The sequence below is a fragment of the Mirounga angustirostris genome, unplaced genomic scaffold (assembly GCF_029215605.1).
Source record: "Mirounga angustirostris isolate CCGP_5_RB_7025 unplaced genomic scaffold, mMirAng1.0.hap1 SCAF_5, whole genome shotgun sequence".
Classification (NCBI taxonomy): Eukaryota; Metazoa; Chordata; class Mammalia; order Carnivora; family Phocidae; genus Mirounga; species Mirounga angustirostris.
Genome location: NW_026991713.1, coordinates 8,294,554 through 8,315,440, shown reverse-complemented (window position 1 = coordinate 8,315,440; position 20,887 = coordinate 8,294,554). Strand labels below are relative to the sequence as shown.

At 40.7% G+C, this 20,887-nt stretch overlaps 1 protein-coding gene across 7 annotated transcripts in view; it reads right to left on the bottom strand.

Annotated features, from left to right (window-relative positions):
• Positions 1 to 20,887, bottom strand: part of MRTFA (myocardin related transcription factor A) — a 196,412-nt gene that overhangs the window by 35,981 nt on the left and 139,544 nt on the right. For all 7 annotated transcript variants that reach the window (XM_064590573.1, XM_045872474.3, XM_054506798.2 and 4 more), the window contains one exon: positions 3,876 to 3,941. In XM_064590573.1, coding sequence (XP_064446643.1) covers positions 3,876 to 3,882 — 7 coding nt within the window. In that variant the 5' untranslated portion in view covers positions 3,883 to 3,941. The remainder of the gene's footprint in view (positions 1 to 3,875; positions 3,942 to 20,887) is intronic.

The following is a 20,887-nucleotide window of genomic DNA, read 5'->3' as shown; positions in this document are numbered from 1 at the left end:
CTAAACCTTATGACCTAGTACACCTTTAAAAAGTCAAAGAGAAAGGCTGTAGGGAAAGCTCTGTTTGAGAACAGAGTGTACCGCACATGACCCGTGTCTTCTATGAGTCTTCATTCTGGGTACAGCAGCATTTCTGGTCTTAATCTTTGGACTCAAACACGAGCTTCCTATCTGTGGCATCTTTCCTCTCCCTCAAGATATGCAGAGCTTCAGACATTATTAAAGAAAACTCAGGGCCTGGAATATGTAATCCTCTGCTATCTGGCACTCTATATTTGGTAGGGTTTATATACTGTTAAATTTGAGACACATGTTTACATGAGGAGAACGACAGATGCTGGGAAATGATCCTGTTTAAAAACACATCAGAAACCAACTTCCATACCCCATAGTTTAGATGCCATGAACAGTTTATCAAGCAGCAGAGAGGGGTATGTAGGAATTGGGAGAGTCTTTAATCTCCTGCACTTTATGAAAGGCCATACCTCAAGTCTGAACAATATGCAGAACATGAACAACCCTGAAGGCAAGGGAGCCACTGAAGACATGGTGTCCTACAGATATGCTGTCAGAACTGAAAGCCAGTCCTGCATGGGAACTGTGTAGGAGTATTCTGGAAGATGAGGTGGGTGGGTTTTCTTCCCAGAGCTATAAATAAGATTGGAATGAGAAGAATTTGATAAAAGGGATATAAACACAGAAATGATGAGGCAGAATACAGCCATGACTACATCACTCCTCTCCCCCAGTTCCAGGGCCTCCCTACTTCCTCAGTTGTACAATAAACTTACATATAAATGCACTTTAGAGAAACTCCTCAGGCCAGCAAGATGGGAATGGAAGCAGACCCTTCAAACCAGATGTTACTTTTTCAGGCCTCCAAATCTCCAACAATCAACAACTACTTGCTGGTCACTTAGAAGCTGCTTCCAACACTGCTCGATTTTCTTTGGAAGCTGTGGCATAGAGGGTGAGAGGTGGGGCTGGTGGAGAATGGCAGGTGGTGGGGATGTCAGGGGGGCTTAGGGTGTTGGAGACTACAACAGGATAAGGGTAGAGAGTGCAGGGCTGTGATGAGGAAGAATTTACTCACAGGGTGCAGGGTTGGCAAAAAAAAAAAAAGAACCTCAGGACCCTATCTCCGCGTATCACCTGGTATGTAGGTGAACAGGGAATTTCACACCTGAAACTATTGGCAGGCATCAACATTCTCTCTCAGAATCTAAGAGATTGCTACTTACTTCCTTCACACTAGAAAAGCTGAGAACCAAGACTGTATCCATAGCTGAAGGTGGCTCTTGGTAGGAGGAAGATGCAGTTTTTTCACAGAAGCAAATAATTTCTATTCCTACAGGAAGGGCAATTATTCTCACTTCACAGATACAGAGAACAGTGCAGAATATACAATTAGGTATTCAGAACATTTTAGAACCTGGGCTCCTGACAGAACAGAAGCGTTGTTCCAAATTCAATGTCCAGAATTCCAACAAGTTTACAAGAGAGTTGTATCTGTCCCTGTCTGTCTGTCATTCACATACACACACATACATCACACTTTACAAGTGGCTGTCTCGATTCATTCATTCAGTGCCTGGCACTGGGTAAGATACTTTCTCAAGGAGCTCACAGTATGGCTGGAGGGAAATGTATAAGCAGATAACTCCAATAATGGAAGCATCATCTGCCTTTTAACAACACAGAACATGACAAGAAATGCTGAGCAGGGAGGCTGTACTCGATCAATCGTATTAAGCAGTGAACTCTAGTAACCACTGGTACCAAGTACAAGACAGGCACAGGAATGCAGAGCCCTCATCCTCTCTGCAAGGCTTTTAGACCCTGAACATCTCACGGATCTTGAGAAACAGTGTTATGCTCTCAGAACTAGTACTGTAATTAGTCAGCACCCCCACAGGATGCTGAATTGTTCCTTATTTTATATATGGGTAAATTTTAGCTACTCAAATTGTTAAATGTCTGAGGGCAGGTACCTTGCCTGATATTTCTTGTGTGTTTTTTTGCCTGGTATTTCTTTAATCTCTCCAGGACTAACTACCCTGGACACAGCGTAGACATAAACACATGATGTCCTTGGTGAAAGGGACAAGGAGATGAGACTCTGGGTGACTCGTTCCTCCACAAGGGTTTACAGAGAGGCAGATCTGGAGTGATCTGTAAAGCACAATAGTGCCCTTCCTGATCAGATCACTGATCCACCACACAAGCAGCCTGCTCTGTCTGACTCTTTAGGGTTGGGGGTGGGAAGTCCTTCACTGGAAAGCCAGAGAAGATAGCAGCATAATGTGGGTAAATGGTTTGGAAGTTAATGGCAGTAAATAAAAAGCTGAATTTGAGACTTAAGTTCCTGGCTGATGCTTAGGATAGAAACAGACCTCAGATTTCTTCCACCTTCTATACAGTTCTAGTTCTTAGAAATGGACCTGCCATCACCACGACATGAATCAAATCCCATCCTCACTTGCTTATTAAAAGGCCTCAATGGCTTCCCATTGTACCTAAAATAAAATCCACCTCTTCCGAGTAGTTGATAGGCCCTCATTCTCGCTCCGCCCACCCTGCCAATCTTAACTTGTCCCGGGGCTCCCCTCACTCACTAGGCCCCAGCCACACCTGCTTCCTTGATGTTTTCAAACACGTCAGGTTCTTGCCTGCACTAGGCCCTTACACTTGTTCTCGCTTCTCCCTGGCCCTTTGCCTGCTTCTGCATGGCTGACTCCAATTCATCCTTCAGACCTCAGCTCAAATATTTCCTCCTCAGGGAGGCCTTTCCTGATCATCTTATCCAAAGTGACCCCATCTCATTCCTATTACTTGTTAACACACCAACTGATTAATTTACTTTGTAACACTTACTATGCTCTGAAATTACCTTATTTGTTTCCTTGTTTACTATCACTATTCTCCTTTTAAACCTAAAACTCCTGAGAGCAGGAGCTGGATTTTTCTTGCCGCATCAAGGACACACACCAGTTCTCAAATAAACTGAATGAAGAAGTGAATTAGGATTAGGAAAACGCCGTGGCAGTAGGTCAGCACTGAGTTAAGGTGAAAAACACTAATTCTCTCACTATGAAGCTAGAAGTTGTTGTAGGACCTTTTTTTTTAACTTCATAGGGTTGTCCAAGTAGTAATAACACACAAGAGAAAAGAAAGAAGAGGGAGAGCCTAAGCTCTGTACTGATGACCTTAAAAAGAATGTCAAAAAGAGCAAAATCTTGCTGGCTCCAGCTTCCACTCAGTTTGTAATGCTGTTGGTACTGAAAGCAAATTTTTTTACTTCTAACAGATTCCAATATTGGTTTCATTTCTCCCCAAGTAATATAGTTGTGCACCTTCTAAGCCCAGCTCTGCAATAATCCCATCAAGCACACTCACACCCATGCCAGCCACAGGGTATCTGAGAATCTCACTCTAAATAAAACTGTAGTTGATTCAAAATACCAGGTGAAAAAGGATTTTTTTCTCTTCCCAAGAACCTGAACATGAGGCAAAACACATGCAAGAAGTAGTTCTTCCTCACAATACCCCAGCTCAAGATTTGCTCCTCCTATAAAGGGAAGTGAGTGTTAACAGGGAGCAGAAACCCCTGAAAGGTACAATTCAAAAGCGAAGGATGGTTCGATGGCACCATTCAATCCAATGCTGTTTGTTTCACTGAACTTAATAAGGGCAGTATCTTAGCTATTAGTGATTGAAAGTCCTTGAACTTGGAAAAGCACAAGAAAGAGAGTGACAAATGAAACCTGTTGCCCTTGTTTGCTGTTAGGTGCTTCCCATGGCACACCAGGCACACACACTATGTTGAAAACGCAGCTCTATTAAATGCTGAGAGAGAGAGAGACAGAGGCACTTACGCGGCATGATCCCCTGGCTCACCAGCTCTTCTCGAGTCCGGCGCTGCTGGAGCTTCAACTGCAGCACTGCAGGGCGGCAAAGAGAGAGAAGAGACCGAGGCTCAGTTGGGCATTCCACCACAAAAGACACATTTTCAAATACAAAGAAAGTCTCAGAACAGAAGGGTGTAGTGTGAAAGAAGGATCCCTTTAATTGTGACTGTCTGTAATTGCAGAAGTGGCCTGATACAGCAGGGTTTCCGTATTCTGCTGTGGGCGGCGAGAGGAAGTTGCGAAGGGTCTTGCAGGGCGATAACAATCCACAAAGTACCAAAGTCTTGCCTCTTGCTCAAAACCTCCTACAACACTGTATCCTCCTCCTAAGACTAAAAAAACACAAGTTCTTAACTCAAAGGAAATATAATGAGGACCAACACCCAGCAGGAAAAGCTTTCTAGATGTTCTACACTGTCTTCCTGGCAGCATGTGTTTACCATCGTGAGTGCAGTGAATGATACCGTGCTCACATAGATCAGGAAGTATTGGTTATTTGTAAAATCTTGTCTTTTGTATCTAAAAATTACACCTATTTTCACCAAACAATGCATTTCTCTAGACCAGAAAACATTTACCATCAATATAACTCTTGTCTTCCTCTTATTGTTCACTTAGAGCTTTTTTCTGTTGAGGTGAAACAACCAAGCGACACGAGTCAAAGCGCACCCAGGATAGGGGAGGGTGACTCTGGCAACACCACCTAATGAAACACTCAATAGGAATTTTTCTAAAGTTAAAAGTCAATGATCTCTATTTCAAATGCCAATGAAATGTAAAGGGCATTACCATTGCATACATGCAGAACGACCATGGCACGGCCTGCATTCAGAGGGTGAGAAAAAGTTCAGAGAAGGAGGGTTAGGAGCCAAGGAAAGTCCCCTTATGTGATAAGTCTTCAATTATAAGGTCTCTGCAAGTCACATTTGAGGGAGACCTGCACCTACTAGGAATCATATTATCTTAGGGTCACCTGCGTTTTCCACTCAGAGAGCAGTTTTTAAGAAGGCCTCCAAGAATGGCAGAACCATAACGAGGCTCCTGACTACATCTCAAATTCAGCAGGTCCAAAGTAGAACCTGTCTTTCTCCCAAAAACCTAACCCACTTTCCATCCTTCTTATCTCTTTAGAAAATGGAATCATGATCTGCAATCCCTGCACTCCCCCACCCCCAAACTAGTACTAAAGTTTTTGAGCCAACTTCAACTCTTCCACCTCCCTCCCGCTCCTCCTCTTAACAAGTATCTGGCACCACAGTTTTGCCATGTTGCTCAGACAGCTCCCTGGCTCATGACCTTACTTGTGGAGTACTTCTCCCACTGTAAATGCCCCAAGCAAGGCTGTCCAACTACTCTTCCTCAAGTACCATGTACTGGCCCAACTGTTTATTCACTTCACTTGGAAATGCCTATCCTGACCTTCCTGACCCCCAAGCATGCAGAATTACTCTAGACCTCCTGTGAGCTACCTTTTATCTGTTATAAAAAGTATAGTAGTATTTTGCCCTATGCGACAGTTATCCCCTGAATATAGCTCATCTCTCCTACCAGTTTATAAACTCCCGAAGGGCAGAGAATATATCTTATTAATATATGCCCTACATACCACTCAATACACAGTAAGCATTTAATAATTGTTTCTTGAATTGAACTGTATCTCAAAATGATAATACAGTCTGAGAGATCTTATGAGGAAGTTATAACTATTACTATTTTTTTTTTTTTTTTACAAATTAACACTTAAAAGCAAAAACTTGCAGAATAAATGGATAAAACAATAGCCACACTAGTGGTAACATTTATAGAAGATGTGCTCGATGCCAGACACCGTTCTATGTACTCTCATGTTTTAACTAAGTTACTCAGATATATCTAACACCCCTATGGAAAGACATGGGGCATTACTAATCCCATTTTACAGGTAGAAAATAAGGCCCAGAGTGATTCAGTAATTTGCCTAAGATTATCCCACTAATAAGACGTGCAACAGAATTTGAACCCAAACATTCTGATCCCAGAACGTGGGTTCCTTACGTCTCTACTGCTTCAGGGTCTTCTGGAGCCTATGCTGCTGAGACGAGAGGTATGGAATGTGACCACCTCGGCTGGTTCTCTGGTGAGACAGGCAAAGGGACTGAAGAAAAGGGATGTGGCTCAGGCTAGGGTCAAAGGAGTTTGAGTGATACTTCAGTAAAAATAAATTTAAACTAATCTAGGAATTTGATTTCAGATAAATTAGAACCACAGATTAGCAGTAACACTAATAATAACAATAAAATGCAAATAGTTAACTAGGAGTCACTGAGTGTCACTGTGTCAGGCCCAGTGTTAAGTGACTGACCTACTTTTAACTTAAAAAAAGGGGGCCCTATCAGAATGGTATAATCTCCATTTTACACATAAGGAAGCTTAGGATCAGACCTTTAAAACTTTGCCTTAGGTCACACAGCTCAAAAGTGCTGGCATGAGAATTCATACCCAGGTCTTTGTGATTCTAGAGTGTGGGGCACTTAATACTATGCCATACATCTCCTTGGAGGAAAGAAAGAAAGATGGGAAAAAAAGGAAAATATTTGTCATCTTTTACATATAGTGGGTTTTTTTTTTTAAAGATTTTATTTATTTATTTGACAGAGAGAGAGAGAGAGCACAAGCGGAGGGAGCCACAGGCAGAAGGAGAGGGAGAAGCAGGCTCCCCGCCGAGCAGAGAGCCCGACGTGGGGCTCAATCCCAGGACCTGGGCCCAAGGCAGTTGCTTAACCGACTGAGCCACCCAGGCGCCCTTATATATAGTGTTTCTAAAGCCCAGTATAAGCTATTAGAAAATGATTAAATATAAGAAATTGATTTAATTTCTGAGAACAGAGAAATCTAAATACAATTCAGTATGTCTGAACACTTCAAAGAAATAATAACTGATGAAAACTCTGGCCATTATCCAAAAATAATTTTGAAATACCAATCAGCAGCCCTCCTAAATAACCCATCTACAGATAGGGCCATAAAGGATATTATGTAAACTTCTTTTTTTTTTTTTTTTTTTTTAAAGATTTTATTTATTTATTTGAGAGAGAGAGAATGAGAGACAGAGAGCACGAGAGGGAAGAGGGTCAGAGGGAGAAGCAGACTCCCTGCCGAGCAGGGAGCCCGATGCGGGACTCGATCCCGGGACTCCAGGATCATGACCTGAGCCGAAGGCAGTCGCTTAACCAACTGAGCCACCCAGGCGCCCTTATGTAAACTTCTTGACTGAAAAACTTATTGCCCCATGAGAATCAACATTTAAGTCTATGATTCAAGTTTTTTTTTATGGAGAACACAGTAAAGGTTGATTTAGCTTTTGTTTTTCAACAGGTCTAGCTCAAAGAGGAAAGTTTATCTAACAAATCTTTCCATCTGTAAAACTAAATGAAATTAAAGTTCAGTTATATGAAAATTCCATCCTGTCCCCTCTCAGCAGTGAACTCCAAACTCCGTGCTTATCTTAAATCTGACCAAGTTCCCCATTCACATAATAGAATTCACCCTTTATCAGTAGTATCTTGGGTACTGCCACAACCTGACTGCAGGCATGTACTTTCATACACTGCAAACTCTCTCCTGCTAACTCGAACAATGTTTATTAGGAGGACAAGAAAAAAGACCTAGGCAGTAAACTCCAAATTATAGTTGTCAGCCTCTGTATCATTTTACTTTAGAATTGATCTGTTTGGCTGTGTACAGATGCAAGGATCCCTCTTCTAAAACTTTCAACTACAAAGAAATAGACATTTATATGAATTTCCCCTTTCCTTAGTCTATCTTAATTCCTCTTAATTCTAAGCACTCTAAATAAAATGCCTTTATGTCTCCAAACTTCAGGGATTATTCATTTTATTTTTTTAAATTCAATTAGCCAACATATAGTACATATAGTACATCATTAGTTTCAGATGTAGTGTTCAGTAATTTATCAGTTGAGGGATTATTCATTTTAGAAGAAACCATTTAATAACTCACTTTCAGTACAAAGCTTAAGAGCCATATGTGCTATGTTCACTAAAGAAGGTACCCAAATCAGGAGTACATTTCAAGGCCATACATTTAATGCACATCCACCCTCACCAAGAAGTGCCTGACACTAGTTCAAATGGTTATACTCCTAGACGGTGCTAGACCAAGGAGATTCAAAAGAGTAGGAATTCGACAAAATCTCTCTATTCGTTATACATCACCATTTAGATTTCCTCTCCACTCCCCAAGTGGGAAAAAAAAAACAAACAAAAATACCTATTTGTGTACATGCACAAGTCTTTATACTTTGACTGTTATTGAATTCCACAAATTTAATATAGCATCTGTTTCTAAATGGGTCTGTGCAAGCAGCCTATATATAGATAAACAGATGTCTTTAAAGCTGATGGATGGTGAATCAACTGAATTGCCTGCCAGAAAAAGGATTGGAATAAGAAGAAACCAAACCATAAAGTGGGGAACCCTAGGTTCTCCACTCCCCACAGACTTAATCAAGTTTCTACCTGTTTCAAACAAAGGTGATCAATCAATTGCTGTTTGAATAACTGGCTTCTTGGGAAATCAAAGTAAAGGAGTAAACTTCATATATTTCTGCCCTATAAAGACCATGGGCGTATACTGATGGCATTCAAGAGGTAATGCTGAAGAAATGGACACATCAAACAGATCAATCAGGATTGGAAGGAAAAGCCAAAAATAAGTGGTGTGTCCTCAAACCCAGCTCTGTGGCTTCCACTGGTTTTCACTGGGGAGGGAGATGTGCAGCTTGGCATGTTATTCTCACCTTATTCATATTTATCCATTACTGATTCCACAAAGGCTTCTAGAATAGGGAGATGAAGTATTTATGAGAGAAGTAGAAAAGAATAGGAAGGAGATTAGTATGGGAATGATAGCAAAAGAACAAAAACCCTCCCTTGGCATCATCCTTTGCTCAATAAGACCTCTTCAAGGAAGATTCTAACGGCAAGGGCATTTCCAAAGCCTGATCTCCTAGTAACTCATCCATTGTTTTCTCCTCAATAACCTTTAGGTGCCAGTCCTACAATAAACAAGCCAACACAATTTAATTCAGCAATAGACACCACTACCTCTACCTTCAAACTAGAAAATCTGTTTCACTGGGAAGATCAGAGAAGGAACAGGGTGGGTTTTAGCCTTAGGTGAAGCTTAGCATGCTAATAATTCAAATACTCATCTCTGCAGCAGTGAATTTTATATTTCGGTTTATCCTATATGCCTTAAAAAATCAATTAGTGACACCCAAGTTATAAAACCACATCACCTATCACTTAGAACCAAAGGCTATTCTCCGAGTACTCATTACTTTCATCCTTAGAATATATGATTAAAAGTAGGTGAAGAGTGCTCCCAGAAGAGGGTATTACCCCACATGTTCTGCTGCCGGGTTACTCTACAGCACCACGACCCAAATACAGATTGAGAGTTGGGATGGGGATGGTTCTTCATTCATCTAATAAATGTTTACTAAACAACTAATGTGTGTCGGGCCCTGTGCTGGGTGGTAGATACACCTGTGGTCTCTGCGCCCATAAAGCTTTCAGTCCAGCAGGGAAACAGACAGCAAATCACATATAAATAAGTACAAGTTATGATTAATGTTTCACAAGAAAAGAATAAAGGATATGACAGAGGTCAGACCCTGGAATTCATAGTTTCTCCTTTATATGCTCTGTAATAACTAACTTTTCACATTTCCTCTTTCCTATTATCTATAGTCAATTGTTTAAGATACTAAACGCCTTAAAAAACAGAGACCTCAGGGTAAACTATATTAAAGTAAGTAAGTTAAGGCACACAGTTTCATTTATTCACTTTATGCTTATTTCCTTAGCTGCCCTACGGTTCATATACTAGTTGGTAAGCACACCAACTCACCTCACATTCACGCCCTCTTCAGTTCTTCCTTAGTTTCTTGTCAAAACTCTCCTTAGGCATTCACTCAAGAAATACAAGGCTCTACTATACATGCCAGATATGTTGCTTGCTACTGGGGATACAGCAATGACCAAAGTCGCTGCCTTCTGTGGAGCGTACACTTTCATGGGGAAAACAAACATCACACAAGTACTTGTAAAAGTAAAGAGTATTTTCAAAGAAATACTCAGACACCACATACCAACTAAGCAGTTAGACTGTTCCCATTATTCAGTTCATCCATTCGAGATCTTTTGTACTCTCAAAGCCAGGGTTTGGTACTAGAGTACTGGGTACTGCGTATGTGAATAAGACATGGTTCTCATTCCCATGGAATTCTTACATCTAATGGGAAAGAGAGGCTCAAAATGAGTAATTACGATGCTACAAGAAAGATCTGATGGTCTGTAATCTAGACTTTTAATACACATGCCCTACTATATTAAGGGTCCCTGCCAAATTCAGTCATTTGGTCTTATGTGTGATATACATGTATGCATAAATAATAAAAAGAAGTGTTGGTGTCTTAAAAATAATAAAAATCCAAATAGTTATATGTATTTTTTACGTGCTACAAGAACGCAAAGGTGATAGCACCTAACACTGGAGTCACAGAGAAACAAGATCTTTGCTACATAGGGTAAGAACAGCGAACACACAAATGGCCTTAAAGGGGCGCCTGGGTGGCTCAGTCCTTAAGCATCTGCCTTCAGCTCAGGTCATGATCCCAGGGTCCTGGGATCGAGCCCCGCATCGGGCTCCCTGTTCCACGGGAAGCCTGCTTCTCCCTCCCCCACCCCCCCTGCTTGTGTTCCCTCTCTCCCTGTGTCTCTGTCAAATAAATAAATAAAATCTTTAAAAAAAAAAATGGGGCCTTAAAAATTTTTATCCTCATGATCAGTTTTACTAAAGTTTCAAGGGATTTTTTGATGTTGTTCCCAAAAAGTAATACGCTCCTCTAAGTCCCTATTTATTGTAATTTCCCACAAGTCTCTCCTGATAGAGATCAGAAAGATATAAAAAGGAAGTGAGGCATCTGTGCTCCCTTATCCCTTCCTATCACCTACCCCCTCCGTTCTGGGTCTCAGTCCCTACTCTGTCCTCCAGCATCCCTGGGACTGTTCTCTTCTCCTGCGCTTTACGTAGGATTTCCTCAAGCTTTCTGAACTCCAAGCTTCTCTAGACCCTTTCATGATTAATTCTCCTCCTTCAACTTGGGAAACCAGCCTGAATGGGTTAGCACAGTATACAGTGCACCAAAACTGTGTTTCTGGCTTGTGCTTTGAATATAAACAAGAGCATTTTAAGGCCCCAATGTATTCTATAATTAGCCCTACCCTTAACCAGAAAGGGTTTACTGTCACCCGAACTGTAATTTCTGGGTATTGGGGCAAACAATTCATATTGGGTTGGTTATATGAATATTTTGTAAGTTCTAAGTGAATACAATACATTTACAGAACTGACCTTTAAGGGAAGAACAAAGAACATCAGAGACAGAATCAGAGGACACAAGTTCTAGTCTTGGCTCTGTTGCTACCTAATCAAGTCACTTAACTTCCTTTAGCCTCAATTTCCCCACTATAATACAATTTGTAAAAATAACTCCTGCACTTTGAGCTAAAAAACAAAAACAAAACAAAAAAACACAAGTATGTGAAAAATGCTTTGTAAAACCGACAGAATACAAACCTTTCACTAGAATGTAAATCTTTTATCTCAGCTAGCTTTTCTTTAGGACAGGAATAGACACTGGTAGTGATCTGGTACCACACTTTCAATGACATGTTTTATTTTGCAAAATAAAAGGGCCTTATATCAAAACATCCTTATTTAAAATCATATCCTATGTTGTTCTGGGGAAGGGGGGACCAGGAGGGAGCTGCAGTTGGAGAGGAGGAATAGGAGAAGAGGGAAAAAGAGGGGAGAAAGGGGGGAAGGAAGGGGGACAGGGAGGGGAGGGTAAGGGAAGTGTTTCCTTTTGGAAGGCAGTTCCGGCAGTGAAGAAGCACCCTCTATTCCCAGACTCTATTCAGTATGGTATGTCTAAAGGGTAAGACCCAGAGAAAAGCAGAAGGATCAGTACCCATTCATTAATAAAATTAAATATATGATGAATGTTCAAGGCATGCTCCTGAAATTCTAAGCTGTCAATACAGAAATAGTGGCTAAAGGACCCAGAAACGTCATTCATCTGTTGCCAGAGAAAAAAGGACCTGCAGAAATTCAGATCCACAGTTAAGACAAAAGGAGGACAGGGGGCGCCTGGGTGGCTCAGTCGTTAAGCGTCTGCCTTCGGCTCAGGTCATGGTCTCAGGGTCCTGGGATCGAGCCCCGCATCGGGCTCCCTGCTCTGCGGGAAGCCTACTTCTCCCTCTCCCACTCCCCTCGCTTGTGTTCCCTCTCTCGCTGTCTCTCTCTCTGTCAAATAAATAAATATTAAAAAAAAAAAAAAGACAAAAGGAGGAGGTGGAGGTAAGAAAAGTAAAGGTAATTCTCTCTGGGATCCTACCGCTTCACCATCTAAAAATCATATGCAATGAGGTATCCTGGATTGGATCTTGGAACACAAAAAGAAAATCAGTGGGAAAGCATATGAAATCCAAATAAAGTTTGGAATTTACTTAGTAGTATATCAATGTTAACCTCTTAGTTTTGACAAATGTACCACAGTTATATAAGAAGCTAACATTAGGGCAACTGGGTGAAGGGTATATGGGAACTCTCTATACTACCTGTGATTTTTTCAAGTCCAAAATTATTCCAAAATATAAAGCTTATTTAAAAAAAAAAAAAAACCCATGGATTTGACTCTCCCTTCAGATTTATGAATCAATTACTAAAATATATTAAAGGGTCAGGTTTTTCAAACTGAAATGTTACCATCTACTGGAAAGAAATTACGGATTCATTCTTATAAATGACTAATTAATAATTAAGAATAATAATGGGGCTTCTAATAAATTCAAAATATAAAATGATTGTGGCATAAACAAATACAATGAACCACAATGTAATGCTGAAGAGAGAAATCCCTAATTCTGTTTAAAATTACACATACATGGAGCGCCTGAATGGCTCAGTGGGTTGTGTCTGACTTGGGCTCAGGTAAGGATCTCAGGGTTGTGAGACTGAGGCCCACTTTGGGTTCCCCACTAAGGGGGGAGCCTGCTTCCCCTCTCCTTCTGCTCTTCCCCCCACTTGCACACTGCCCATTCTCTCTCTCTGAAATAAACAAATAAATCTTTTAAAAAAATAAAAAATAAAATAAAATCACACATGCAAAAAAACCACCTATGAGATTTCAAATTGGATTGTTTTACCAATATGCTTAATCATTCAACCCTTTCACAATCCTATAAAATTCTCTTCTCTGTATATATTGTATAAACATGAGTTAAATTATCTCTCAAATAATCTGCTTTAGATATCAGAAGTAATACCAAAAAATGATAAAATATTATCTACTTAACCTAAATACTCTCAGAGATTCAGGCAGAGAGATGAGGTATCTTCCTGGGGTGGCAAACCTGGGTTACTTATATATCTACCCTGACACGTATTTACAAAGGATAAGCTTATGAATATCTAACTCAAGCTACTGAAATATGTACAATAAAAGGTCTCTGTATTGTGAAATAATAAAATAGTGAAAACACGCATGTGCCATCTTATTACCTTTTTTTTTTAAGAGAGGGAGCAGGGAGAAGCAGAAGGAGAGGTACTGGGAATACAGCAATGACCAAAGTCGCTGCCTTCTGTGGAGTTTACACTTTCATGGGGAAAACAAACATCAAATAAGCTCAATCTCACACTGCTGAGATCATGATCTGAGCCGAAATCAAGGTCACTTAACTGACTGAGCCACCCAGGCACCCCATCTTACTCAATTCTTAAAACAAAGCTAGTGGAAGGTGCTATTATTATACTATTTTGTAGCTGAGGAAATTGAGCGTAAGACAGATTAAGCAACTTGCCTAAAGTCACCCAGCTCCATTTCGATCTATAGCCAGAGCCCTTAGCCACTATTACATGTTGTGTTTCTCTTCCTTCATAAAACACACCAGTTCCTCATGTTTAAAAATGACACTATTAATAGTGCTTTCTGCATGATGTGGCTGGAAAAAAATGATCTATCTACTTACTAATAGGGAAAATCCAGGTGATTTCAGTGAATAGCACAGGGCATTTCAGAATTCTAGAATCTAAAAGCCTCCTTATATTAAAATTCCAAAAGGAATACAGACTAACAGGGTAACAGTGGCCATATGTAAAGGTCATTCAAAGGAGCTCCTCCCAGAGACAGGAGGCGAAGGATACAAGAGAACTTCACAGGCCTACTTCCCATTTGGCTCTCAATGCGGAAACATACACACTGAAAAGCAGAGAGCACCTGCTTCCTGGTACAACTTCATTCCTGCATTCTGCCAGGGGTTTTTCCCTGGTATTAGAGAGATTCTGAGTTCATTCATTCATTCATTGAACGGATATTTATTATGCACGTACTGCATGCTAGGCACTATTCTAGATGATACAGCAGTAAAATGGACAGATGAGGTCCTTGCCCTCAGAGAGCATATGCTCTAGTGGGAGAAACATAGTAAGTTATTTATGTTATAATTTCTAATAGTACATTATGTGAAGAAAAGTACAGCAGAATAAGAGAGCAGAGAGTGACTGGGGGTGGTAATTTTACAGAGTACACAGGAAGCCCCTTCTGAGGAGACAGATGACCCTTATACAGAAACCTACATAATATGATAAAACCATGAAAAGATCTGGAGAAAGAATTCCAGGCAGCAGAAATAGAGCACGCACAAAGGCACTGAGTGAGAAGAGGCCTGTCTTGAGAAGGAAACTAAGCTATAAGAGATGAGGAATCTAATCTGTTGAACTCTTGGTGGGATGTACCACTACAGTGACTCATTTCATCTCAACAGCTACTTGAAGTATGTATTACCTCCATTTTATAGATGAAGAAACAGCAGTTCAAAGAGGTTAAGTAACTGTGTGCACAGCTAGTAAGTGGTAGAGCCAGAGTTCAAACACAGGTTGGCCTGAACCAAAGCCTCTCCTTTTTCTGCTACATCACATTTAATGCCAGAGTTATAACAAAAATAATAATTATGCATAAATAAATAAGTAAATAAATCAAACTCTTTCCGATATCCTCAAAATCTGGGGCTCACCATTTCATTTTGGGTAGCTGTTCATCTCCCCCTTGAAGTAATGTTCTCCTTTAACTGCAGCGGGCAGATCTCAAACTACCAGCTACTTCAATGCCCTCAGTCTCTTTCCTGAGGATCCATACATAAGGCAATGCACAAATACGAACTCCATCACACAAGATCTGAGCATAACACATACTTGCACCAGACATCTGAATGGGGTGGAGATACACTGGGAATGTGCTTCCTTTAGACTGGCAGGGCCATCTGAACAAACCCTTCCAAAGTTAAAGGCACCAGGAACAGTGTTTTCCCTGCTGCATTAGTTCTGCAGGTTCACCCAGGAAATGTGGGCAGCCTTGACTCTCATTTGCTATTCTCTGCGGGTATTACTGGTTGCTGACATTTTGCACCCAACGTTTTTTTTTTTTTTAAGATTTTCTTTATTTATTTGACAGAGACACAGCGAGAGGGAACACAAGCAGGTTCCCTGCGGAGCAAGGAGCCGGATGCGGGGCTCGATCCCAGAACCCTGGAACCATGACCTGAGCCGAAGGCAGATGCTTAACCATCTGAGCCACCCAGGCGCCCCTGCACCCAACTTTGTTGAGGGTAGGTGACAGGTGAACAGATTCAAAACTTGGAACAAGGTAGTTATTCTACAACAAGCCAGAAGTGACAAAAATTCTTTCCCTTAAAACTATATTAGAGTAGGGGCGCCTGGGTGGCTCAGTCGTTAAGCGTCTGCCTTCGGCTCAGGTCATGATCCCGGGGTCCTGGGATCGAGCCCCGCATCGGGTTCCCTGCTCCGCGGGAAGCCTGCTTCTCCCTCTCCCACTCCCCCTGCGTGTGCTCCCTCTCTAGCTGTGTCTCTCTCTGTCAAATAAATAAATAAAATCTTAAAAAAAAAAAAAAAACTTATTAGAGTACTTATTCTTTTTTTTTTTAAGATTTTATTTATTCATTTATTAGAGAGAGAGAGAGAGCACATGAGAGGAGGTAGGGTCAGAGGGAGAAGCAGACTCCCTGCCGAGCAGGGAGCCCGATGTGGGACTCGATCCCGGAACTCCGGGATCATGACCTGAGTCGAAGGCAGTCGCTTAACCAACTGAGTCACCCAGGCGCCCTAGAGTACTTATTCTTTCTAGATCTTTAATAATAATGTGGACCTGAAAGACATAGCATGGTAGAATATTCAGGACTGAAATAATGAGGGAGGTTTATATCCCCATATAAATTCTGTAAATACTTAGAAAGTTAGTGTTTGGTTTTTTTTATCAAAGTATTTCAAACGCTCCCTATAGGCTTATATTTAGCTTCATCCTATTTTTGAAATTAACTTTCAGTGTTTGTAGTAATTAATGACAGCTCATTTAACAGACATTTTGAGAAAAAAAATAAAAAGGTAAATCCTGATTTCTTCCTTTCTTTCTTTTTTTATTTTTTTAAGGAGGCTGCAGTGTGGAGCCCAATGCAGAGCCTGAACTCACAACTCTGAGATCGAGACCTGACCTGAGATCAGTAGTTGGTTAAGCATCTGCCTTTGGCTCAGGTCATGATCCCAGAGTCCTGGGACGGATCCCTGCACTGGACCTCCTGTTCGTGGGTAGCCTGCTTCTCCCTCTCCCTCTGCTGCTCCCCCTCCTTGTGCTCTCTCACTCTCTGTCAAATAAATAAACAAAATCTTAAAAAATAACTAAAAATAAATGAAAGCAAATTTTCTCTAGGGCAAGGATTAGGAAACAGAGAGGTGATTAGAAATGAGAAATTTGGCCAAATGTGCTAAAAATACACATATACAAAATCTGGAAGTTCTTAAAATATTTACGTGTAAATTTCTCTATGGGTACTTAAGGGAAAAAAATAATAATTTCTCCCCTTAAGCCCTAGGTGATGTAAAATTGTATCTATCTGTCTCAAAAAAATTAAAGGAATATTTTTAAATTAATTTTGGTAAAAGCTACAGCAAAATTGTTCTTTTCTGTAGAAGATGAAAAGGCAAAAAAGAGGGAAAGTTAAATTTCATGCAGCATATGAAGTATGAAAGCTGTAAGTCTATCAGCTAAAAATGTTGCAAGAGTTACAATTCTCAAGATCAAATACATAAAGGAAAAGCCAGTCTATTAAAATACAGTAACCCATTTAACTACTGAAGGATTTTCCTACTCCCCATTCTCCAGGTTTAGTGGAGACATCTCAGAAATAAATGTATATATAACTGTAAAGGAGTTCATGTTGTTTGAAGAACTGCAACTTTGTATTTCCTGAAGTTTGTGTGGTCAAATTTGCAAGTGGAACATTTCATTACTACAGGTTTTGCACAAAATTTTACGAAACAAACCTACATTAAGTTAAAACAGAACTGAAATCAATGCCTTTTCTGGCCACTTCAGGAATGATTTTCATATTTTCCTATCACAGAATCTTCCTTTTCATTTAGATGTTTGGCTCCTCCAATACCCACCATGGGTGGACGGGACATTCTAGCTCCAAAGCTAAAATGGAAGTAGAATGCAGAGTAATCAAACAATTAACCCAGTTACCACATACCACATTTTTCTAGCATAATTTTGAGGGATGCAAAAGGTGCCACAGCTATCAGCAGAATGCTTATTTTTAAAATGTCCCAGATACTAGCTTGTAGTTTCCCTCCTCCTGCATTTTCAAACCATCCCAGTATTAACATCCCTCTTTCAGAAGCCTCACCCTAGTTGTTTTGAGAAAATGCATTACATTTGTCTGACACTCTATGTGATACACAAGCAAGACCCCTCTTTCTCCGGCTCTTCTGCCTCATCAAAGCATGAAAACAGCCAGAACTACAGCAACAGCTGGGGATCATTAAACCGACAGAAATAGCTTAGGAGACTCCATTGGTGTGTGAGTGGGGGGAGGAGAGGCTCAGTATCAGATTAAAAAAAATCAAAAGGGCAACAGGAAAGGGGGGGGGATAAGGTGAAGCCTAAGAAGTGTATCATACCCAAATTTCCTTTACACAGCCAAAGGGATGCACTGAAGCCAAAGAAGGGACAGGTGACTGCAGCTTATCTTGCCTAGCCCCCACCTATGCTCATATGGAAGGCTTAGTCAAACCTAAAAATGTGAGTCAATGAAGACAGGTGGGGGTGGGAAGATAGGGGAATCGTGGCATCTCAAAGGCTAACCCTGGGTCATTCCCTGTCTGGAGGAATCTCTCAGAGGATGTGAGTCACTTCTGGGGCTGCACTGACAGTAAAAATCAACTCCAAGAGGGGCAGGGGTACGAAAATACAGGCTAGTCCCTAAGTGGACTCGGGGATCGACCCAGTCACAAGGCATCCCTTCGACTGGGAAGGACCAAATGCTAGATGAAATGCAGGCTGTCGGGGCTGTTCATGCCAGCACACAACCACGCCTCCAATGCTAGCTTTGTAATCCGCCAGGCCTCCGAAGGTCAGTACAGGAATGTGCCATCTGCCTGGCCCACAGCCCGAGTGTGTTCAGCACATATCTGAATGCCCTACAGGAGCTTTACTCAGATCACTCCATGGGAGTGGGCTTGCATATCCTGATCTCTATGCCTTAGTCTGGTTAGTTGTAGGATCCCAGTGTATCCTCTCCATCCTCACACTTGCTAGGTTGTCATTTAATATCAAGGCCTATCCCACCAAGGCATCTTCTGCATAACTAATCTCACAGGACAGCAGTTTCAGACAGTTCCCCACCTGCAAGCCCGAACAGGAAATGATTCGATTGCAGATATTTTGACTGCAACTCTCTTTGGCAAGAGTGTTTGGTAACTGTGGGATTGCATGAACTTCAGCTGAACATTTTATTTGATGCATCTAATGATTTACTAGAGAAGGCTCTGTGCTGATGCTTGTTCGCAACAAAAGCAACCACTACACTACCCTCTTCTAGAATGGCTGCTTTTCTAACTCACAAATCCACAGGAAAATACGCTCATGCATATTTCCAAACTACATCAGTTTTGGCTAAATAACTGTGTTTGGACATGGTTTTCTATGGTTTGCAAAAAAACACAATAATTGGCTTATTCTGAATATTTTAAGTTAATATTACGAAGGGTAGGAGATCTATAAACATAAACCCATTAGAGAGGAGACTAAAAAAGAGTTTATATACATATTTAGTTTATACACACATACACAGATAAAATCTCTCACATACAGTTCATTTTAAGGCTGCATAACACCAAAGGACAGGATATGTGTCAACCAAACTTGTGACTATAATCACTTCTCAGTGTGTGCAGCCTAGGTGGGAGCAATTGTATTAATATATCTCTCATCAACCTTTAACAGAATACATTCTTTACAGAAAATATAAAAAAAGATGTCATAAATATTTATAATCAATCACTTACTATGTACATGCCTTGGTACTAGGGACACAGCAGGAACGGAGAAGAAAAATAATAAATATAATAAAAATAACTAATAAAAATAATATATAATACTTTACAAAGCTACTTTCACACATATGATCTTATTTGACTCTATGAGTTAGGATGGCAGGCATTATACCCATGAGACAATGAAAGAAACTGGTTTGCCAAGCTTAGAGCAATTTAGCCAAACTCAGTTGGCAAGATCAAACCAAGAACTTCAAGTTCTTGACTATCATCAGCTCAGGGCTGGAACACTAGCTGCCTACCACAAAAAGGCTTTCAGCCCTCAAGGAATCAATCTCTGACCCCTAATGCCTTGGCCAGTGTTTCTCAGATGTACCAAGTTTCTTCCCAGTAAGAATCTCACCAATCTCCTGGACCAGCATCATATTCTGAATCTAATTCAAGAAAATTGTGGGGAGGGGCACCTGGGTGGCTCAGTCGTTAAGTGTCTGCTTTCAGCTCAGGTCATGATCCCGGGGTCCTGGGATCGATCCCCACATCGGGCTCCCTGCTTGGCAGAGAGCCTGCTTCTCCCTCTCCCACTCCCCCTGCTTGTGTTCCCTCTCTCACTGTCTCTCTGTCAAATAAATTTTTTAAATCTTAAAAAAAAAATTGTGGGTAAAGCTTATTTATTAATATCATTGACAATTAAAAGATCTGAGGGGCGCCTGGGTGGTTCAGTTGGTTAAGTGTTTGCCTTCGCTCGGGTCATGATCTCAGGGTCCTGGGATCTAACCCTGCTTCCTGCTTGACAGAGTCGGCCTCTCCTCTGCCCCTCCCCCCTGCTCATGCTTGCGCTCTCTCTCTCTCAAATAAATATATAAAATATATATTTTATAAATATATAATTTATATATATATAAATTTTTTTAAAAAGATCTGAGTTTCTTCTGAAGGCTAGAATTATTAATATGAGATACTGAATAAAACTGAATTAGGACAGAGTACTCAAAATATATCTGTCATTTACGATGAACACATTTTTGCTTATGGGCATGATACTGCCCTCTAGTGCCAGGAAGCACAGTACCCTCAGCAGACTAACTCAGCTAATGCATTATTAACCACCTACTGTATAGTATAAACACACTTCACTAATAAGCACTTTAAAGGTGGGGGGGAAAAGAGAAATGGTTAAGCCAATCACACACATACAACCATAAAAACTATATAAGCCCTCAAGGTATTTATAAATATAATGGAGAAGATAAGAAATGTAAAACAAATTACTGTAATCAAGGACAGAGTTCTAAGTGCTTTGAGTTTGCAGAGAATAACTCACTAGACTACAAAGAGGACCAGCAGCATATAAACCATTTCTGGATGACTTCATACACTAGATAGGAACAAAAACCAAAAACTAGATAGGAGCCACGACCTAGAGGTAGGAAATACTATAAGGTTAAGAACATAACTAATATGTTCCAATTGAGATGGAGAACTAAGTTTGTGAAAAGGAGTAGAAG